The sequence below is a fragment of the Macrotis lagotis genome, chromosome X (assembly GCF_037893015.1).
Source record: "Macrotis lagotis isolate mMagLag1 chromosome X, bilby.v1.9.chrom.fasta, whole genome shotgun sequence".
NCBI lineage: Eukaryota > Metazoa > Chordata > Mammalia > Peramelemorphia > Peramelidae > Macrotis > Macrotis lagotis.
The window spans coordinates 690,613,533-690,637,018 of record NC_133666.1 but is presented as its reverse complement, the minus strand read 5'-3'; the positions used below and the strand labels follow the sequence as shown (position 1 = coordinate 690,637,018).

The following is a 23,486-nucleotide window of genomic DNA, read 5'->3' as shown; positions in this document are numbered from 1 at the left end:
TTGGGCTCCTCAATACCTCCCAGGGATGTGGAAATCTGTTCACACAACTGCCCTCTTCTCTCCCTCAGCATCTGGGTGCTCTTTGTTGTTTCCTTTTCTCTCACACTTCTTGCTCTTCCTATGTTTGCATTCCCCTTATTTCCACTGCTGCCCCCCCCATCCCCACCCCAATTCAATACAATTTTAATCATGTATTAACTAGTCCTCCTGCTGTCAGTCTCCTTCCTCTGAACCATCCTGTTTGGTTGTGGTCCAAGAAACATGTGGGACCGGGGGCTGACCCTCCCCACGTTCACCCCGCCCCCTGCCCCAGCCAATGTAGACCTCAGGCAGCCGAGGTTAACTTTGTTCCCAAGGGCACTGGACCTCACTACAGATTCTCTGGGCAACAAAAACCATAAAAGCAGCTTTTTAAGATTTTGATAGGGAGCTCCTGAGACAGCAGGGAACCTCCACATCCTTCATGGTAGCTTTTATCTGTTTCTATCATCCAGAACGGCTTTTAACTGCCTTGGAAACTCCTTCGACCTTGGGGTAATGGCACATGTTTTTAGGAAAAAGGACTATTTGTTTGAATCCTTGGGCTCTGATTCATGGTCCTTGAACCAGACAAAGAAAAACCATCGAGACGAGAGTGCTGCTAGGCTGTCTGCCCAGGCCTCAAATCCTTCAGCAACTCGCCACCAACTCCTGTGTCAGACCCCAACATGACTAGAAGATCTGATCCCGCGGAGATCTCCCACCACTCTCCCGTCCAGACCTGATATTTCAAATTGCGTTATTTGCTATGACCCTAATCTCCTGTCCTCTTCTTGTTCATGCTTTTCCTCAGCCTGGAATGCACTTTCCCTTCAGACTTATCTACTGAATTCCATTCATTTTATTTATGAGGTATCAACAAATGTACAAGGCCTGTACCAGGTTAAAGAGGGAATTATGACCCTGGCAATGCTCCTGAGGAGCCTACCATGCCATGGTGATGAAGATACAGAGATGAACAACTATGATACAAAGAAAAGAAAGTGAGAAGAATGCGAAGAAGGGACCCAACAAAAACCTATGGGACATGGAAGGTCAAGGATGCTCATGGGAGGAGAGATGTCTGAAGGAGGTCTCTAGGGAACTACCTGTGGTCCTAACAGTTCAACATGACTTGGATGAAGCCTTAGAATGTAAGCCTGTAAAACTCACAGATGACCTGAAGCCTGGAGAAAGGGTGCTAACAACTTGGGATGATAACTAGGATCCAAAAAGGCCTGGACAAACTAGAACTATGGACAAATTGAATGAAGATAAAATTTAATTTTACACTTGGGCTCAAAATGACAGCTTGACAGCTTGGGTGCAGCAAAGCTAGATTAGGTAGAATTCTTCTGGCCCAGCATGAATCAAGAAGAAAAGACTTAGGACAAACACAAGCACTCTCTTCAATTAGCTGAAAGTCTGAGATGGCAAAGGAAGAGTCAGCCTGTTTCTACTTGGGCTCATGAAGCAGAAATAGGGAGTAGCTGCTCGGAGGCAGAGTTGAGGTTGGTGACAGGGAAGACTCCCTAGTAACCAGTTATGCCCAAGTGGAATGGGCTCCATGGAGGTATTCAAGGGGACCCTGGGGGCCACAAGCTGATCCAAGTGATGCCTGAGGTCCTTCCAGCTCCGGGATTCTGAAGAAAAGATCACCTTCATCGAGAAAAGGCTCAGAAAGGTTTCAGGTTCGATGGGTTTGGAAGAGAGGAATTTTCAGAGATGGGGGAGTCTATTTCCGGTTCAGGGAAAGAGGTAAGTAAAGTCCTTGAGATGGGAGAGAATAGGAGGGGGAGAAATAGGACGGTTCAATTTGGCCAGAACCTAACAACTATTCCTAATTGGCCTCCCTGACTCAAATCTCTCTCCTCTCCAATCTGTCCTACACACCGATGCCAAAATTATATCCCAGAGCATATGTCTAACCATAGCACTCCCCTGTTCAAAAAGCTTCAGTGGCGGCAGAGCCGAGATGGCGGAGGAGCAAGGAGCAGTCGAGCAAGCTCTCTCCACCAAAAAAATCTCATCCAAATAAATCTAGAAAATGCATCTAGTCAAATCCAGATGGGGAAATCCAAGAAAATAAGTGATATAATTTGCTGTTTTAATCCAATATAGCAAGACATGAAAAAGGAAACCAGTTAGCACTCCATAACTGAAAAACCAGTTTGACTGAGTAGGGATCCCCAATCTTTTAGAAAGGTTCCTTACCGATGTCATCTGGACAGCTACCCGAAACAACTACAATAAGGCCAAAGTTTGACAGCCAGGAGATAGCTAGAAGGGCAGGCTTCTGAAAAGAGGAAATAACTTAAATCTTTGTCCAATCTAAACTCCAATGAACAAAAGTGCCCTGGCTAGCTCCTGAAGAGATGGAAAGCTTAGAGGAGACTTTTGGCCAGTTACAGATACCGATGCTGAGTCCTGTACTGGTGCCCCAAGGTGGTCCACTTGTCTAGGAGGACACAAAACCTCTATTCCCTTGGGTCAGAAAAAGGGATTCATATGTTAACTATATAATTAAGCATAAAACACTGAGCAGCTAGCTTCAAAGTAGGTTGTGCAGAGCAGAGGTCACCAAGGTGGCTCTGGCCATTTGTTTTAATTGCAGTGAAGGCCTTTCATGAATATGCAATTTCCATTCTGTGATTTATTATTTCCTGAGGGGTTTAGTGTCTCATTTGATACCAATGGTGCTACAGTAAGAGGTGAATTCCAACAAAATTAAAAATGATGTCGTGGTTTTTATGTCTTCCTGGCCCAGAAGAAGATGGTCATAGATTCTGAGGCATCTCATACTCTGTGTTCTACCCTGGAACTAGAGACCTAAATTCAAGTCAGAGTCAGGAGATTTAAACAATTCTGGCTTTTTAATCCTCTGACTATCATCCTCTGACTAAGACTCCTATTATTTTTCCTCTGGACACTTACTATTACTTTGGTTTCCATTAAAAATCACACATGCAGAAACACTGACCATTTTGTCAGAGAAGCTGTTCAAGTGCAAACCCTGGAAAAGAACCTATCCTGATGGGAGCCCTCGTTCCAAGAGCCTGGAGTGGGCTTCAGGGTAGCTTCTGAAGGACACAGGCTAGTGAGGTTTGGGCATCATCTCCCCCCATTATTCATTACCCAGCTCCCTTCCCTTTAGCTCTATCCCCAAAGCTGCATTGTAGACATGCAATGCCCACTCCAGAATGAGTCCAAGGCAGCTATCACAAACAAGGCTCTTGTCACTGTATTACTCTGACTCAGATGAAAATGCCAATATGCTCATATTAACCAATTAGTCTAAGATACCCTAGAAACATTAAATGCTAGTCCACTAATACCAGTCAGAATGAATTCCCTCCTCCCTGATCCCCACTTTCCTTTTAAAGTTTCTAATCGAAAATCCAAGTGGCCAGGGAGATTGGTAGAGCTGGGAGAACCTGGGATCGGGTCTTGTCTCTGACATACGGGGGATGTGTAGTCCTGGGCCATGACCCCAGGCTTCACTCCAAGACTGAGCTACCTCACTCAGACTCAATGAGGAAATTGTACATCTGGATTCTTGCCTCCCAAGGGATACTTCTTTAATAATGCCTTCTCGCCTTTCCCAGCTGAAGCTGCTGTCCTCCCTGTGAGGTTACGAACAGGAAATCAAGCCTCAGCTCAGGAAGAAGGGTCAGTGCCTTGAACCAGTGACTTCCCCAAAGACTACGTATGAGAAAGGTTCCCACACTCTGACCAGTGAAGAAGTCACCCAAGAGAGCAGAGAGCACTGATAGCCATAAGTCATAATAGGGAGCAAGAGGTAGTCGGATAGAAAACAGTTTTATGAATCAAAGGCTGAAAAATAGAAAAAAATCAATATGAGGTGATTTTAATGGAGATCATTAGAAAATTTCCTGGTTCACCAATCACCTTCCTCTGTTCATCTGCCCTGGCCATCCAGCCCCAGGAATACAAACCTAGCCTAAGGCAAGCTGCAAGGCCACTCTGGCCCAGACTATGGGCAAGCTGAGCCATCTGGCAATAGGAGAGCTCAAACAAGATCCCTTAAAATGGAGAGAGTATCAAACATCACAGATGTGGCCAAAACAACTATTTAATTAGAGATTATAAGGTAACTGTAGTAAATATAAATTAGGTCCAAGTTTCTAAATAACAGGAAAATCTCTACTAATCAGAACCCCCCCCCAAAAAAAATTAACTGGACTTTCTACCCTGCTCTTGAGAAAGAAGGAAAATGTCTAACAAGTTTATATTGGGGGCTAACTTTAGATACTTTTTTAAGCTTCTAGAGTATGACATAAGATCAAGGATAGAGTCAGTCCATTCCCTCATTTCTCCTGCAACTACAATATGACCTAGGGAAAAATGACATTCAAAATGATAGCCTTGAGAAATCTGAAGGATCCTACACCCGTTTAAAAAAAACAAAACAAAGTTTCAATTTTCTTCTGTTTACTGTACTTAGCCAAAAAAGTAGATGAATTTATCTTATCAAGTTGTTCCACAAGGGTTAAATAAAAAGACTATTCTATTTAACCTTGAGTTAATCAGAAAACTGGCTCCTCCTTTAGGAGCATTCTGGGTATTTGGGCTTTCCTTTGTATCACTGCCTAGCCATGGCAAGACCCATCCTGAGTCTGTGCCCCACAGCTCTTGGCCTTGGAGCACTTTGTGGTCAGAAGCCATAAGGAAACCCAGGATTAGAGGTTGAATTGTCCAGCTTTTCTGTGGGGTTGGGGGTGGGGTTCACGCATCAGAGAAACTGCCTCACAGATCAGGGCCTCATCTCATCTCTCTGGTACCAGCGGAACTGACTTCCCTTCCATGGAATTCCACGTGAACCCACCCAATGGTGTTTCATAATAATGAATGTCATGGTCATGGATTCATTTTCTCCTCAACCTCCGGAGTGCTCATGGTCAGCATGAACACTGGAAGGAAGCCAACTCACTTCACAGAATTCAGAGCTGCAGGAAGGTGACCAGATAGGAAGAGATTGGATCAGGCCTAAACAAGTATTAAGGAACAGAGAGAGGATTTGAACCCAGGCCCCTGAACTGCAAAGCCGGGCCCTGCCCCTTCCCTAGGAGGCGGCACACCCCACGACCGAGGCTCCCCCGCAGGCCCATCATCACCATCTATCTCAGAGAGGGGAAGAGCTTGAAGGGGATTCTGAGATCATTCGGTCCAAAGGACAGACACATTCAGAACTCCCAGTGACTCAATCTAAGGTCACTCAAACTGAACCCCCGCTTTGGGGAAGGCCCTGTGAAGATGCCCTTGGGATTCTGCTAGGGGGCAGTGAGGCTCCCGACCTCGACTAGATGCTGAACACTCAGTAGAAGGAATTGATACTCAAGTCAGGGAGGGGTGGAAGGGAAGGGCAGGCTCTTCTTCCACCAGCTGGGACAGCCATGCTTGTCAGGCCAGTCCCCTCTCCCTCCCCCCCAGGAAAGATCTCAAAGAAGGGTGAAAGCCCTACTTGACCAGAGTTCATGCCAGTGAAGCCAGTCCATGAAGGCCTCTCAGGGGCAGCAGAGCAGCCCCAGCTGGGCACCCAGAAAGGAAGTCAGGCCTGCTGACTGGGTGGCATGCGCCTCTGGGAGGGGGGCAGGGGCCCTTCGGGCCTTGTGCTGACCACACATGCAGCTGCTGAGGTCACCTGGGGGGGGGCAGGTAGGGAAGACATCCGGAGCACGAGGACAGGCAAGCTCATGCACAGGTTAGTGTTACGGAGGGCAGTCCCATCACCACACACAAAGTACCTTGGAATAACCTACTTGGAAGGCTCAAATGCAGATAGGTCTTCTGCCTTGGGCTTGAGGCTAAACCAGCAAAATAAAATGAAAACAGAAAACAAGAAGACACCTGGGTGATATGAACAGAGCTACTCGGCCACAGCCCACACAACACTCACCCCAAGGGCTGCTATTCTTGGCCCCTTCCATACTGGCTGGGTTTGTCTGTGACCCCCCTGCTCCAGCTCACTCTGGGTTCTGGCCCACTGCAGATTAAGCTGTTCCTCAGGCAAAGAGGTCCAGCCTCAGGCAGAGTGTGGGCAAACGAAGCTGAGGCTGCCTGGCTCCGGGCTCCCCAACTGCTTGGTTACTATTCCCTTTTGCCAACTGCTTGAGGCTTTTGTTCTCAAAGGGAATCTCAGAGAATGACAAAGACCAGAGATGATGAAGGGGAGTCAGCCTCTTCCTCTTACCCCCTCTCTGGCAGCAACCTTTAGGGCCAAGGGAAGGAGGCAGGGCTTTCCCCAGGAGCTGACAAACATCTCTCAGGAGATGTTTGAAATACAGAAAAGAGTTTTAAATACAGAAAGCAAAGAGATATCTCTTCAACTGGAGCATAATTCTCAACTCAAAGACTATTGTTTGGTCCTTTTGGTCATGTCTGACTCTTTGAGGCCCCATTTGGGCTTTTCTTGGCATAGATACAGGAATAGTTTGCCATTTCCTTCTCCAGCTCATTTTCCAGAGGGGGACATTGAGAGTGAAGTGACTTGCCCAGGGTCATACTTGCCCACGAAGTGTCTGAGGCTGGATTTGAACTTGGGAAGGTAAGTCTTCCTGACTCCAAGACTGGTGCTATGGCAATACTTATCTACCCAACTCTGCAATAAAGAGCCCAACACTCCTGAGCTTGGGCTCCAGATTATTAGCCACTGCCAATAGGAGAACTACAGACTATCATCCCTCCAAGACACCAGCTGGATAAAACAGCTAATGGTAAAACACGGAGTCAGAAGATCTGGATTCAAAAGTTGCCTCTGATGCTGACTGCGTGCAGGGCCTTGAACAATCCCACTCCCCAAGTTTCAATTTTCTCATCTATAAAATGGGCTGGAGTTGGACTCATTGAGACCCTTCTTGCTCTGGCCCTGACATCACACAGCAAAAATCTGGCTTCACCAGAGCAAGGCAGCCAAGGGCCTCTCTGCCCCAGGCTGGAATTGAACCATCACAACTCCGCCAGTTTGGAACAATTACAATATAAATATTATATAATATTTGAAGGGCAGGGACATGGGATGCTAGCTCTGGCACCTATTCAAGCCAAGCAGAGTGAGAATGGCCCCTGGGTGTCCATCCAACCAGCCTCCTGATGGGCATGGGGCTGGGGTCATATCTGCCATATTGAGGGCCCTTTTACTGACTCCTCTGCAGCCTCCCCACATCCAACAAAACTGGCCAAAAAAGGGGTCAACTGAGTTCCAAGGGAAAAACAAAGTAATAAATCATGATTTTATTATTTTCTTTGGAAAGAGGGTAACATGAAACCTGACATGTGTAGGCCCATCAGCACTGGCAGTTTGATTCTTTTGGTTGTTTCTTTTAATAAACAGCAGAAACTCACTAAACTTGACCTAGAACTCTGTTTCCCAATCATTGTCTGACTCTACAGTGACTCAAAGTTAGAGCCCTAGCTCGGGGGGTGGTCAGTCAGTTCCCCTCTCCCAACACCTCTTGCTGACCTCTTGCAGGGGAAGGGGGCAGGGTTTGTGCACAGCTCTTGCCCTCATGGGGTGCCTTCTCATCACATTAGCCCTACTTCCCACCAGTGGCCCTCAGGCTATGCCTGGCAGCCCGACCTTTTTGATGGTGTTGTGTTTGCTGCCGCCCCTGTCCGAGGTCTCATTGTGTAGAATATCCAAGGCCGTCTCCCTCTCTTTCAGCTTCAGGGCCTCGATTTCTGTCTTTAGCTCATTGAGCTGCTCCTGCAGGTGTTTGCTCTTCTCCATGTACTCCACTCTGCCAGGAAGGAGAGAAGATGTTATCATTACTGCATGCCTGGTCAAGATGCCCGTGACCCTCTGAGATGCTCAGATTAGCTTCTACGAAGTGCTGATGCCTTGAGTTTTTCATACTGGTAGCTTCCAGAGAGGAAGCCTACTCCTACTCAACAGAACCCTCCCCTGGCCAACCAATGAAAACAGATGTACAGGATGTCTTTGTTAGCCTGGGGGAGCCCACCGTGGAGACAGATGCTGCCAGACACCTTAACTAGCGGCTTATCATTATGTTGTATCTCTCACAATATGGGACCACAACCATCCTTCAGTATTCAGTGCAAGGGTGGGTCTGTGGAGAACCTCAGAAGACTACACCCTCTCCAGTGTGTTTGCTTGCCACAGCTTGCCTAGCCCTAAAAGGTGGGAATGGAGAATAGTGCAGGCTGAGGGCAGTTCTCACTCTGGGTACAACTTTGCTGGCCCGAGTCCCACTGGCTCTTTGCTTGGGTTCAGGCTGTGGTCAGGGGAAGCTCCCCTTCAGGTAAGCCTCAATTGTGGAGACCATCAATCTTCCAAAGAACTTAGAGGGTCCTACTAGGCAAATTAGGAAAAAATGAACAATCCAGCACTAGGGGTCATCATTCAATTGGCCGAAAAATACATGGTCTGACCACCTAGTCTTCTCCCTGGTCATTTCTTAGGGTACCTTGTCTCTAGCAGAATTGACTTGGCCGTTGGCAGGTGAAAAGGACACCTATTGCTTTTAACTTGTGACCAGGAAATTCTCACTCCCAGGAGGAGAGAAAAGAACAAATGTGTCATCATGGAAGCCAACACTATTCCACTGCACCCATATTCCAGAGGAACTTTTAGAAGGTTCAGCCTCTCGTCAGATCTAAAGGCATGACTCCAGGCTACCGTCTACATAAAACAGATGAGTAGGGGACTCACTTCTCTTTCTCAATCTCCATGGAGAGCCGCTTCATGTCAGTGTCCTTAAAGTCAAACGACAGGCTGTCACCGATGAGACCAAAGCTGGGCAAGTCAGCTGGCAGGGCTGTGGTGTTCGAGTTCATGGGGGGCTGAGGAGAGGACTCAGTTTAGATATGAAACTTCCCCACAAAAGCCCCAAACAGCCCTGAGGGCACCAGAGGATCAGCTGGAGGAGCTAGAGACCATAATAGGGGGAAACTTGGACTTGTGTGGAAGTGCAAGGATGGTTGGGAAGGGCTAGGACCTGAAAATATGATTACTACAGTGTCTCTGCACCTTCTCTTCCAATCACTCCCCAACCCCTGAAAAAATGGTAGTTACAGGGGAGGCTAGGTGGCACAGTGGATAGAGCACTGGCCCTGGAGTCAGGAGGACCTAAGTTCAAATCCAGCCTCAGACACTTGATAATGACCTAGCTGTGTGGCCTTGGGCAAGCCACTTCACCCCATTTGCCCTGCAAAAACCTAAAAAAATAAAAAATGATAGCTACTGAAACCAACTCAACAGTTTATAAAAGGGGCCAGAACAAATGGGTGAGTCTGCTAGACTGTACGAAGATCCATCCTATTCATTCATCTCTTCACAAAATCTGAGTAGACAGTCCTAGGACCTGTAACATCATAAACCCCAGAAGAGGGTCAGGAGAAAGAACCCTGGGTTCATATTCTCCGCCTCCCTCCTACAGAGCACGAGCTCCAAGCTGGCTCCTGCTAAGCAGGCAAGGCTGATCAAATGCCATTACTAAAAGTCACTCAAGAGATCCATGCAGACACAGATGATCCAAGTCCTGCCTCTGGCCACTGCCCACTGGTCACACTGCCCCACTGCCCACCAGCTCAGCATTTTGAGGGAGGGCAGGAGATCCATCTGGGAATCAGGATGTAAAGGGACAGGACCAGAGGCTTTGAGAACTGGAAGGGATGGTAGAAATGTAAAATGAGGAAACAAAGACAGAGAAAAGACAGTAAGTAACCAAGGTCACTTGTCTAAGAACAAAAGAGCTGATGCCTCAGGGATGGCCCAACCCAAAGCTCTGTCCAGAGGATAGCCCAGTGGCTCTCCTGTGTGTAGCTCTCACCATGTAGGAAGCTTTGCTGGTGATTTCCATGAGCTTCTGCTTTGCTCTCCTCTCAGACTCTCTGGCCTCCTGGAGATCCTGCTTCAACTGATCAGCTTCCTTTGCTCTGGCAGGAAGAGAGAAGCAGAAAGGAAATGAGATCCAAATTCTAGGGGAGCAGGAGGTGAGGGGAGAGACAAACACCAGCTGGAATCCAAGCTCAGCCCCAAAGACTGAAGTGTCCTGGGGTGGGGAGTTCCTTTGGCTCTCTGAGTGTTCACTCTCCACCCTGCAAATTGAGTCTTGGCCTCAATGATCTCCAGTTCTGGATGTTTGCAAAAAGAAAGCCAGGATCAGAGTTACAGTGACTATCTGGGTAAAATTATAAACAGAAAGCCACTGCCTCACAAGACACTTAGCATAGAGGCATTATCTCCATTCTATAGAGGAACAACTAATGCTCAGAAGGCAGATCACCTTCTGGGTGCTCTCATGGGAGAGCTGAAGCTAAGCCCTTGCCCTTTCATCACTGCTCCACATGGCTCTTGGACATGGCTGACAAGTGAGTGGGTCAATCTCCATTGAGAGTACCCAGGCCCAGGACCTCCCAACCTAACGAGGCAGTCCATTCTGCTCTTGAATAGCTCTCACGGTGAGGATAAACAGATGAGGCTCACTGGTGTCTTCCAAGTCTCATTCTGCCTTTGGGAGTCTCACCTCACATCTTTCTTTTCAGTCCTACATGTCACTGGTTTTTCCCACCAATCCTCAGGGCGTAGTCTCTCTAGTCCCCTCCTCTGCCTGTCAATCTCCTGCCTCAAATGTGGAGCCCAGACCTGGAAACACTTCACCAGGCTAGGGTACAGAGAACAGCATGCTATCAGCTTTCTAATATGTAGGAGCCTTTTTGATTGCCCCATTAAAATACTGACACCTTTTGTCTTTTTTCATACGGACAGCTTCTTAACCTTGCCCTCCTGCTCATTCTGGAATGGTTCAGCTGGTTTTTTTTTTAAACCCAAGTTCAGAACTTTATATTGGAAGTGGGCGACATGAAGAAATTTGCTTCAAAGTAAAGAGTTAAATAAGATTTGTCAACAAAATTATTAGTCATTTGATTGGAAAGTATTAAGTGCCAGATATGCTAGAAGGGAACCTGGGCACTGAGAGCTTCCCCTGCTTCTGAGTTCAGCCTTCTTCCTCCACAGACTGAGAGGTCTGCTCTAGGCCACTCAGCTACAAGTGCTTTCTTTCCCCCAGTTATTCTGTGTTCCATAATATACTTCCCTTAGTACACATGCCAAGGGTCACCCAGCTGGGAAGTGACTGGGGTAGGATCTGCATCCAGGTCTTCTTGACTCAAGGTCTAGTGCTCCATGCACGAAGGAGCCTCCTTGAGGCTGGAAAGGGGACACGGCACTGTGTATCCCATGCCAAAGTTCTACCTCTGGTCTGATCCTGGCTTGGCAAGACACAAAGTCCCTGGTTTCCAAGGGGTGGCTGCCGAGTGGCCAAAGGATATGGATGAGGAAAGACAGTTTGGTTGGGGAGCCAGGGCATCAGGTTAGGGTCTATGGGCTGAAATATGAATGAGCAGGACTTCGAAGGATCCTGTTTCCTGCCCTGAAACTCTGCAGGTCATTCTGCAAACTGCATGAAGAAGAGAATTTCCTCCCATTACTTATAAAAAGATATAATTCTTTTATCTGTACATCTGAAGATAATTTTAAGTAAAAATAAGTTTATTAAAGCAAACAAATAGGAACTTCAGGAGGAGAGAGGTTTGCAAAAATTGCCCTCACACCTGAGGTGTGGTAGAAAGAGTGCTGGGCCTAGTGCCAAAAGAAATGGCTTTCCATTTTGCTCCTCTATAGACCAGCTGTGTGACCTTAGAAAAGTCATTGAATGTCTCATGCAACCTTATTTTTCTCACAGGAAGAGTGTTTGCTAATCCTTCAAGTATTAAAAGAAAGCTGGCAGTTATTTTGAGCCAGTGTCACTTCCTTTTTGAGAGATGACTGCCCATACCCTTGGGCCCCTCTCACCTCAGAGCTGACTGACAGAGATACCCATCTTGGGGGGGACCCAGGTTGCTACCCTCTACCCACAATATCATAAGTGTGACCAAGGCTTTTGAGATCAACCCCAACCAAGCCTTGAGCTGAAAATAAGCCAGAAGCGACCTGGGCTGACCACCCTGACCCACCACAGAGCCACCATAGAAAATGCCACACCCCCCCCCCCCCCGAGCCAAGTGACCTCTGGATATGCTGGGAATGTGGCGAGGAACAGCTCTGTCACTCAGCTCACCTCCTCTCTGACTCCTCTGCCATCTTCAGCGCCAGCATCTCAGCCTCTAGCACCTTCTGCTCCATCAGACGCTTTTCCTCCTCTGTCCTAATGGCTGTGGCCTTGACCCGCTGCATCTCCTGCTCAGCCTCAGCTGCTTTTTGAGCTAAGAGCTTTGCCTCCTCCTCTGTGATCTGGGCCTTTTCTGCCAACAGGTCAGCTGTTTCCTCAGACCTCATCTGAAAGGTTAAAAGCTTTCTGGTAGAAATGGACTCCATCCTTATAGGCTACATGGCCTCAATAGTGGACATCAGGTCACTGGACCACTAATTTCACAGTTGCTGGGAGCCTACCCTATTCTATGGCAGCCAGGAGAACACTAACCCAAGTTCAAATGTAACCTCAAAACACTTCTAAGCTCTGTGACTCTGAACAAATCACATCATTATTTGCCTCAGTTTCTTCAACTGTAAAATACTGTTGTAAGAAAATATCTTTTCTTTTAGTTTTTGTTGTTGTTTTTAGCAAGGCAAATGTGTGCCCAAGGCCACACAGCTGGGTAATTATTAAGTGTCTGAGGCCAGATTTGAACTCAGGGACTCCTGACTCCAGGGCTGGTGCTCTATCCACTGCGCCACCTAGCTGCCCCAGAAAATATCTTTAAAGTGTTTTTCAAACCTTAAAATTCTATAGAAAAGCTAGCTACTCTTGAGAGAAATGGACTGACCAGCTTTTTAGAAATGAGAGGGAAGCTTTTTTCCTCCACCACTGGAAGGAACAATATCTGAGGAAAGGAAAACCTTCAGGAATGTAATAGAATAGAAAAATAGGAATAGAAAAAAAGACTATGCAGAAAGGCACCAAGACAGTGGAAGGAGAGGAAGACTTAGAGCCTAGCACTTCCCCCTTCAATATCTCAACAGATCCAGAAAATGTCTCAGATTAAATATTGATCAAGTCACAGGAAGTAATTTTTTCAGTCCAAGGTGGTTTTGGAAGATAGACAGTGGAATATCTGGATGATAACAGAGACCCAGGCTGACCAGGAGTGTACACAGAAGCAGCACAGTGTCCAGAGACTGAAAGAAGATCAAGTAAACATGCCAGGGCAAGAAGTTCCAGAGCAGAAAGAGATTCCAAGAGATCCTTGAACAGAGCTAGATGCAGGAACATGTGCCATTGGGCAGCTCTGTGGGCCAATACCCAGTTCAGGTCATGAATACCGGGTGGGGAGAAACAGCTGTGTTGGCTCTAGCTGTGTACAGAGCAAGGAACGAGTTTTGGGGAGCGAAGAGCAGCTGTGTGACTCTGATCCCAGGTCTGGGAGGAGAAAGCAGCATCCCAGAACAAAGAGGAGTTAGTAGGTCAGACCCTCTGAACCTGCAGAATCTCCCAGGGGGCCAGTGGTAGCCTGTCCAGAAGTAGGCTGCTGAAACTTTCAATAAGGGACAAGCCAAAAGACCCAAATCTGGGTCAGAAACTTGCAGAGCTCAGACAGAAGGGCAATGAGCAGATCTTGCTGTGGATTATATCATTTTGGTGGGCACTAAAAGCCTACGGACCCTCTGCCGGAGTTGTGAAAACAGAAGATGGACATAAAAGGTCAGAAACTCAGGTCAAATATCTCCCTCTCTCAGAAGTACACAAAGCCCAGCACTAACATAAAGTCCAAGGTCAAGAAACTGGCTTAAAGGAAAGTAGGCAAAAAAAAAAAAGAGCTTTTATGGCAACAATGATGCTCAGGACATAAATAAAGAAGAAATAAGACTCAAAAAACAATCTATAAACAAAGCTCAAAGGAAAATGAAGCTGGGATACAAGTCTAAAAAGAATACCTGGAAGAACTGAAGCAAAAATTTTAATAAGAGCTAAAAATTTATTTTAAAAACCAAGAGAAATAAAGAGGCAAACATGGGAAGATAGGGAAGAAAGATGTGAAAAGAAAATGAACAGTTTAAAAAAGAGAGAGACATAAAAACTTATTGAAGAAAATCCACTTCTGAAAAGTTAGAATTGGCCAAATGGAAGCTAATCACTCCATAAGACAACAAAGAATAATAAAACAAAGTTAAAATACTGAAAAAATAGAAGAAAATATGAAGCTCTCATAGGAAAAACAACTAACTTGAAAAATAGATTGAGGAAATACAATTTAAGAACCAGAAGTTTACCTGAAAGTCACTAAACAAACAAGAGCATAAATATCCCAATTCAAGAATTCATAAAACCATCATTTTTCAGAATCAGAGGGCAAAGTAGAAATGGAAAGACTCCAGCTTCTGAAAAAATATCCAAATGAAAACTCCCAGGAATATCAAAGCCAAAATCCAGAGTTCCCAGGTTAAGGGGAAAAAAAGTATTGCAAGTAGCCTGAGAGAAAGAATTCAAGTACTAAGGAGCCACAGTCAGGATCATATATGATTAAGCAGTCACCATTATAAAGTAACAGAGGGCTTGTCGTACAACATTTCAGAAGCCAAAGAATTTAGACTTATAAAAAGAATAACCTGGGGCGGCTAGGTGGCGTAGTGGATAAAGCACTGGCCTTGGAGTCAGGAGTACCTGGGTTCAAATCCGGTCTCAGACACTTAATAATTACCTAGCTGTGTGGCCTTGGGCAAGCCACTTAACCCCATTTGCCTTGCAAAAAACTAAAAAAACAAAACAAAACTAAAAAAAAAAAAAAGAATAACCTACTCAACAAAACTGAGCACAATCATACAGAGAATAGAATAGACCTTTTATAAAATAGTTATCTTCCAAGCATTCCTGATTATAAGACTACAACTGAGTAGACCATTTCATAAATATAGGAGTTAAGAGAAGGATAACAAGGTAAACATGAGTGAGAAATCACAAGGGACTAACTAAAAGTTAAAATGCATACATTCTTATGTGGGAAGATGAGAGTTGTTTATGTGGGAAGATGAGAATTTTATCCTCACCAGGAATCCTAGAGGAGCCTATGAGTGCTTGGTATAATTCTGTTATGGTGGATGATCTCTAAAGAAGAATGGAAGAGGTGAGGAAGAGGAATTCATGAGGAGAGGGGAGAAGTGAGAGAGGAAGGATGGAGAAAATTATCTCATTAATGGAGTGAGCAAAGGGGAGTTTATTCTCCCCTCAATACCTTAACAAATATGACACAGGAACCACACTCTAATCTCAACTAGCTAAAGGAAGGAAGAATATACAATCACAAGGCATTGGATACAGAAATACAGTCTGCCAAGGATTCCAACATTCCAACAGGCAGCATAACAACGATGGGCTGGTCATGTTGTTAGATTGTCAGACATATGCTTGCCAAAAAGACTATTCTATGGAGAACTCACACAGGGCAAGTGCTCATATGGGGTCAGAAGAAGCAAAACTGGGAAACCCTCTTAAGAACTTTAGAATTGACTGTACAGCATGGAAGACCCTGGCACAAGACTTCCCAGTATGGCGTGCCTTCATCAGAAAGGGGACTGTGTGCTCTATGAGTAAGGCAGAATTGAAGTAACTTGAAGGAAATGTGAGATACATTACGTTTAGTGAACCCACCCCAGGTGTTCCCATAGCCTTTTTGTGCCTGACCTGTGGCAGATCATTTCAAGCTCTTATTGGTCTGATCACCCACAGTCAGAACACTGTAATTTGTCTCAATCAAAGTGATGCCATTTTGGACAAGAACCAACCCATCAACCATTTGAACTACATTCTATCAAATAGGGGTTCAAAGGTAAATAAGAGAGAGGATAGGTTCAAAGAAGCATTAGAAATAAAACACTCATAAAGAGGAAGCCAGAGGAAAAAAGAGAGATGAAAAGCATAAGAGAATAGGAAGGGGGAAAATATATAATTAGCACTCATAACTGTAAATATGAATGGGATGAACTTATCCATATAAAAGAAGGGGATGGCAGAATGGATTAGAAACCAGTATTCAGGGGCGGCTAGGTGGCACAGTGGATAGAGCATCAACCCTGGAGTCAGGAATACCTGAGTTCAAATCCAACCTCAGACACTTAATAATTACCCAGCTGTGTGGTCTTGGGCAAGCCACTTAACCCCATTTGCCTTGCAAAAACCTTAAAAAAAAAAAAAAGAAACCAGTATTCAACAATAGGTTGTTAATAAGAAATAATAAAGACTCAGAGTTAAAATTAGGGGCTTGAACAGAATCTATTACACTTCTGATAAAGTTTAAAAGATAGGGGTAGCTATCATAATCTCAAATTTTGCAATTCAGCCAAAGTAATACTTGCATGTATGTTTTGAAACTCTTTCATCAAAAAGAATTTCAAATGGGATATAAAACTAAAATAAACTAAAAAACCAACAAATTAAAAAAAAACAGAATAGAAATCCTAAAAATTAAAGAGGTGATGAACAAAATAGAAAGTAAGGAAAAACCTCAATGAATAAATAAATGAGGATCTGGATTTTGAAAAGAAAAATCAGCAAAATAGCTAAACCCTTAGCTAATTTAATTACAAAAAGAAAAAAAAAAGAATGAAAAGGTAACTTCACAACCAATGAAGAAGAAATAAAAGTAATTATTAAGAGTTTTTGGCCTAATTACATGACAATATAAATGAAATGGATCAATTCTTACCAAAATATAAATTGCCCAGGTGAATAGAACAGGAAATAGAATAAATATATTGCCTTACCTTAGAAAAAGAAACTGAATAAATACTCAAAAAAAACCCCCACCAGGATGAAACAATAAATTACACACACACACACACACACACACACACACACACACACACACACACAGACAAACACAGAAAGTATTAAAAAGAAATAGGTAAAGACGGGGGTCCTACCAAACCCTTTCTATAACACAAATATATTTTGCTACCTAAACCAGGAGAGAAAGAAAACTACAGAACAATTTCCGTAATTTTAAATAAAGTGCATTTTAAATTTTAAAATAAAATATTATCAAAGAGACAACAGGCATATATCACAAAGATCATCTCTGTGACAATGTGGATACTGAACACTAATGGTGATAATAAAGATTTCTGATTCACACTCAATCTTATTGGAAAAGTTTCTAACTTGGCCCCATTATAGATAATGCTGGCTCTTCATCAGGAATGCAGGAATGATTCAATATTAGGAAAACTATAAATAAAATCAAGCATATTATTATTAAAAACAAAAACATGATTATTTGAGTAAATATAGAAAAAGCTTTTTGAAAATACAATACTCATTCCTGTTTAAAAAACACCACTAGCCTAGGAAATAAGTGCAGCTTTCCTTTTTTTTCCCTTAAAATTTATTATTCATTTTAAATATTTTTTTTCTTTTTAAATTTTGGGTTCCAGACCTCTCTCTCTCTTTCCTAACCCTCTCCTACTCATTGGGAAAGGCAAGGAATCATACATGTGAAATCATGCAAAACACTTTCAAATTAGTGACATCGTAAAACAAAACAAAAAGATAAGGAAAATGAAAAAATTATACTTCAGTTTGCACTCAGAGTTCATTAGTTCTCTCTCCAGATATGGATGGCATTTTTTCATCACAAGTCCTTTGGAACTGTCATGGATCATTGTATTGATCAGACCATTTCCCCTTCTACTGAAAACTCTTTTTTTGCATTCCTCTTTAATGAGAAAAATTTCCCCCTTCTCCCCCCCCTTTTTTAAAAAAAAGGATATTAACTCAATATAATTGATTCATATCTGTGCTCTCTTGTCTATACAGATGTCTTCTACTTGCCCTAATAATGATATAGTTCACAGGAGTCACATATATCATCTTCCCATATAGGAATGTGAACAATTTAACCTTATTGTGTCATTCATAATTTCTCTTTCATGTTTACTTTTTTATGATTTCCTTCAGTCTTTTAATATTAAATTTTCTATCCACTGCTGATATATTCATCAGGAATGCTTGAAAGTCAGCTCTCTTTTTATTAAATATCCATCCCCCCCCCAAAAGATTATATTCAGTTTTGCTGTGTTGGTTATTCTTGATTGTAATCCTAGGGAATATCATATACTAAGCCCTCTGATCCTTTAACATGAAAGTTGCTAAAACTTTTTGATCTTGATTATGGCTCCACAACATTTGAATGGTTTTTTGTTTTTGTTTTTTTAGTTTTTGCAAGGCAATGGGGTTAAGTGGCTTGCCCAAGGCCACACAACGAGGTAATTATGAAGTATCTGAGGCAGGATTGGAACTCAGGTCCTCCTGACTCCAGGGCTGATGCTCTATCCACTGCACCACCTAGCCACGCCCCCTTGAATGGTTTCTTTCTGGTTACTTGCAATATTTTCTCCTTGACTTGGGAATCTGACTATAACAGTGGGAGTTTTCATTTTAGGATCTTTTTCAAAAAATGAATGGTGAGGGCTGTTAGGTGGTGCAGTGGATAGAAAACTGGCCCTGGAGTCAGGAGGACCTGAATTCAAATCTGACCTCAGACACTTAATTGCCTAGCTGTGTGACTTTGGGCAAGTCACTTAGTCACTTGACCCCACTGCCTTGCAAAAAAATAAATAAATAAAAAACCAAACCATTTAAAAAAGTCAATGGTAGATTCTTTTAATTTCTATTTACTTTTTGGATCTAAAATATTAGGGTAGTTTTCCTTTATAAGTTCTTAAAATATAATTTCTAGACTTTTGTTTTGATCATTGCTTTCCAGTCATCCAATATTATATTATCTCTCAATGCTCTATTTTCAGTCAGTTGTTTCTTTTCTTTTTTTAAAAAATTTAAATGTTTTATTTGTTTTTCTAACTACATGCAATGGTAGTTTTTACCAATAATTTTTTTTTGGCAAGGTTTTGAGTTTTACATTTTTCTCTCTCCCTCCCTTCTCCCTCTGACAGAAAGCAATCTAATATAGGCTCTACAAAATGAGAGGGAAAAAGAAATTAGATAGAAAAAATATCATATATGTAAGAAAACTGTTAAAAATGGAAGACTGTAAGCTTTGGTCTTCATTTAAACTCCACAGTTTCTTCTTTCCATCACAAGTCTTTTAGAATTGTCTTTGATACTCTTACTACTGAAATGAAGAAATTCATCATAGTTGATCGTCATCCCACGTTGTTGTATGTTCTTCTGGTTCTGCTCATTTCACTCAGATCAATCATGTAAGTTTTTTTTAGGTTTTTCTAAAGTCCCATCCTTCATAATTTCTTATAGAACAGTAGCGTTCCATCCCATTCATATGCCATGATCTGTTGAACTATTCCCCAATTGATGGTCATCCCTTCAATTTCCAATTCTTTTACAAAAAGAGCTGTTATTAACTTTTTTGTACATGTGGGATTTTTACCCTTTTTCATGATCTTTTCAGGATATAGACCCAGTAGTGATATTGCTGGATCAAAGGATAGGCATAGTTTTATTGCCCTTGGGCATAATTCCAAATTGCTCTTCAGAAAGGTTGGAGCAGTTCACAACTCCACCAACAATGCATTAGTGTCCTGTTTTCCCACATCTCTTCCAATGTTGAGCATTTTTTCTTTTTAGTCATATTGACCAATCTGAGAGGTGTGAAGTGGTACCTCAGAAGTCGAGATACCTTTAATTTCTTCATCTGAGAATTGCCTTTCCATATCCTTTGTAGGTTAATTGTTTCTACCCAGGTCAGAAACTTCTCCAATGAGATAATGCTTCTATTTTCTCATTCCTTTGACTTTATTATTTTTGATGTCTCATGGAATCATTAGCCTCCATTTGCCTAATTCTGATTTTTTTCTAATTCTAATTTTTACAGAATTATTTTCTTCAGTTAATTTTTGTACTTTTTTCTATTTGTCCAGTTCTGCTTTTTTAAGGAGCTCTTTTCATCAGTGATTTTTTTTACCTCTTTTTTGATTTGACTCCCCTCTGTGCCGACCTCTTCCCCAATTTTTCTCTCTACAGTTTCTCATTTTCTTTAATTCTTCCAGAAATTATTGCTGGCCCTGGTCCAATTAGTGTTTTTCTTTGAGGCTTTGTTTGTAGCTATTTTTACATTGTCATCATTTTTTCCCTAAGTTTATGTCTTGGATTTCTCTGCCACCCAGTAGCTTTTTATGGGCAAGTTCTTTTTTTTGATATATGCTTATTTTCCCAGTCTATTCTATTTCTATTAGTCACCTCCAAGGTATACCACTGATGCTCTAACCACACTTTGGGCCTGTGCCTAGATCACCTAAGCTTTTCTGCTGACTCTCCTGCAGACCTCTTAAGGTGTCTTAGGCTGGATAAATGTCTCCCTTTGCCCTTTTATTGGTTCTGTCACTCTAAAATTTGGTTTAAGGCATTATTTTGAAGTTGTTTGGAGGGGAATCTGGGAGAGTTCAGCTGTATCCTGACCTTTACTCAGCCATTTTGGTTCTGCCTAGGTTCAAAGTTTTCCTTATAATAATAAGTGGCATCAAGGATCAAAAGCAACCATTATCTCTTTATTCCTTTTTCCGTTTTTGTTTTTAGGTTTTTGCAAGGCAATGGGGTTAAGTGGCTTGCCCAAGGCCACACAGCTAGGTAATTACTAAGTGTCTGAGGCCGCATTTGAACTCAGGTATTCCTGACTCCAGGGCTGGTGCTCTATCCACTGCACCATCTAGCCGCCCCCAACCATTATCTCTAATGGGAATAAATCAGAAGTCTTTCCAATAAGATCAGAAGTGAAGTAAAGATGTCCATATTACTATTACTGTTCTACAGTAGTAGAAATATAGAAATAAGAGAAATAAATTATTCTATACTAGAAATGCTAAACATAGCAACAAGACAAGAAAAAAGAACTGAACAGAATAAGTACTAGCAAAGAAGAAAGAAAATGATCACTTTTTGTAGATGATGTATCTTTGGAAAAACCTAAAGTGCATTAAAAAAGTAATCAAAATAATGAAAACTTCAACAGAGTGACAGAAAATAAATCCACAAAAATCATTAGTAAATCGGGGGCAGCTAGGTGGCATAGTGGATAAAGCACCAGCCCTGGAGTCAGGAGTACCAGTCTCAGACACTTAATAATTACCTAGCTGTGTGGCCTTGGGCAAGCCACTTAACCCCGTTTGCCTTGCAAAAACCTAAAAAAAAAAAATCATTAGTAAATCACCAACAAAAACCAGGAAGAAGAAATAGAAGAATTCTATTTAAAATAACTTTGGAAAATATAAAATATTTGGGAATCAAACTGCCAACATATACAGATTGTGTGTAAACACAATTACAAAATATTTTTCACCCAAATAAAGACAGATCTAAATAACTGGAGAAATTGTAATGGTTCATGGGAAAGACAAGCCAATATCATAAAAATGACAATACTAGTGTCTATAAATGTTCATTAAGTATGTCAGACATCATACTAGGTGCTAGACAATTTACCTATCAGAGCCATACCAATCAAACTATCAAAAGATCATATTAGAGAGATAGAAAAGTATCAAGAAAATTCATCTGGTGATTTTGATTACATTAAATTAAAAAAACTTTTGCACAGACAAAACCACTGTAAGCAATATCAAAAGAAATGTAGTAAACTGGGAAGCAATCTTTACAATTAATGTTTCTGACAAAGGACTCATTTCTAAAATATAGAGAACTGAGTCAAATTTAAAAAAATGCCATTCCCCAATTGACAAATGGCCAAAGTATATGCAAAGGCAATTTACAAATGAGGAGATCAAAGCAATCCATAGTCATATGAAAAATTGCTCTAAATCATTACTTATTAGAGAAATGCAAATTAAAGCTTCTCTGAAGTACCACCTCATACCTCTAGACTGGCCAATATGGCCAGAAAGGACAATGATCATTGTTGGAAGGGTTGTGGGAAATCTGGGACACAATACATTGTTGGTGGAGCTGTGAACTCATCCAACCTTTCTGGAAAGCAATTTGGAACTACAGCCAAAGGACAACAAAAATGTGCATCCCCTTTGATCCAGCAATACCACTACTGGGTCTATACCCTGAAAAGATGATGAAAAAGGGTAAAAACATCATGTGTACAAAAATATTCATAGCAGCCCTGTTTGTGGTGGCAAAGAATTGGAAATCAAGTAAATGTCCTTCAATTGGGGAATGGTTTAGCAAACTGTGGTATATGTATGTCATGGAACACTATTGTTCTATTAGAAACCAGGAGGGAGGGGAATTCAGGGAAGCCTGGAGGGATTTGCATGAACTGATGCTGAGCGAGATGAGCAGAACCAGAAAAACATGTGTACCCTAACAGCAACATGGGGGTGATGATCAACCTTGATGGACTTGCTCATTCCATCAGTACAACAATCAGGGACAATTTGGGGCTGTCTGCAATGGAGAATACCATCTGTATCCAGAGAAAGAACTGTGGAGTTTGAACAAAGACCAAAGACTATTACCTTAAATTTAGAAAAAAAAAAACCCCGATATCTTTTTGGCTGATCCTGTTATCTCTTATACTTTATGTTTCTTCCTTAAGAATCTGATCTCTCTCTCATCACATTCAATTTGGATCAATGTATACTATGGAAACAATCTAAAGACTGACAAATTGCTTTCTGTGGGGGGAAGGGAAGTAAGATTGGGGGAACATTGTAAAACTCAAATAAAATCTTTATAATTAAAAAAAAAGAAAATTAATCTGCAAAAATAGTCAAGAATGTCAAGGGAAACAATGAAAAAAAAAAAGGGAAGGAAGGAACAAAAGTCTAACAGCCCCAGATCTAAAACTATATAGTTTTATAGCATAGTTTAATAGCCATTTTGGCAAAGTTCCAAATTGTTTTTTGGAATGATTGGACCAGTTCACAGCTCTTCCATTAGTATATTAGTATACCAGTTTTTCCATGTCTCTTCCAGCTTTTTTAAATTATCTTGTTGAATTTGATGGGTATGATATGATAGCTCAAAATTGTCTTAATTTGTATTTTTCTAATTATTAGTTACTTAACTGTTTTGGCTAAATATAACCATCAAATAATTTGGTACTAGGTAAGAAATAGACAAGTTGATCAATGGAACAAATTAGGCAAACAATTTACTGTGTCAATGAGCACCATATTTTAATGTTTGATAAACCCAAAGATTCCAGCTGTTGAGGTAAGAACTCATTGTTTACCAAAAACCACTGGAAAAACTGAAAAGTTGCTTGGCAGAAACTAGACACAGATCAACATCTTATTCTATTTACCAAGACAAATTCAAATGGATACATGATTTAGACATAAACAATGAAGTTATAAGCAAATTAGTAGAGCATGGAAGAAATTACCTGTCACATTTATGGAGACAGGATGAGTTCATGACCAAACAAGAGATAGAGATGTTCAAAGGAAGTAAAATGGATAATTTTGTTTATATAAAATCAAAAAGTTTTTGTACAAACAAATCCAATGCATTCAAAATTGGAAGAAAAACAGAAAAGTGGGAAAAATAATCTTTGTG

The 23,486-nt window shown here is 42.0% G+C and overlaps 1 protein-coding gene across 5 annotated transcripts in view; it reads right to left on the bottom strand.

Moving 5' to 3' along the window:
* Nucleotides 1-23,486, bottom strand: part of NF2 (NF2, moesin-ezrin-radixin like (MERLIN) tumor suppressor) — a 119,792-nt gene that overhangs the window by 5,319 nt on the left and 90,987 nt on the right. For 2 of the 5 annotated variants that reach the window (XR_012472327.1, XM_074206280.1), the window contains exons 12-16: nucleotides 12,117-12,334; nucleotides 9,828-9,933; nucleotides 8,708-8,838; nucleotides 7,616-7,775; nucleotides 5,799-5,843 (exon numbers count right to left, since the gene is read on the bottom strand). Coding sequence is in view for 4 of the 5 variants with exons in the window: in XM_074206280.1 (XP_074062381.1) it covers nucleotides 5,808-5,843; nucleotides 7,616-7,775; nucleotides 8,708-8,838; nucleotides 9,828-9,933; nucleotides 12,117-12,334 (651 nt within the window). In the remaining variant the exon portion in view is untranslated. Of the gene's footprint in view, nucleotides 1-170; nucleotides 5,844-7,602; nucleotides 7,776-8,707; nucleotides 8,839-9,827; nucleotides 9,934-12,116; nucleotides 12,335-23,486 lie in introns of those variants that run through there. The other 3 variants (XM_074206281.1, XM_074206282.1, XM_074206279.1) reach the window with 3 other exon arrangements.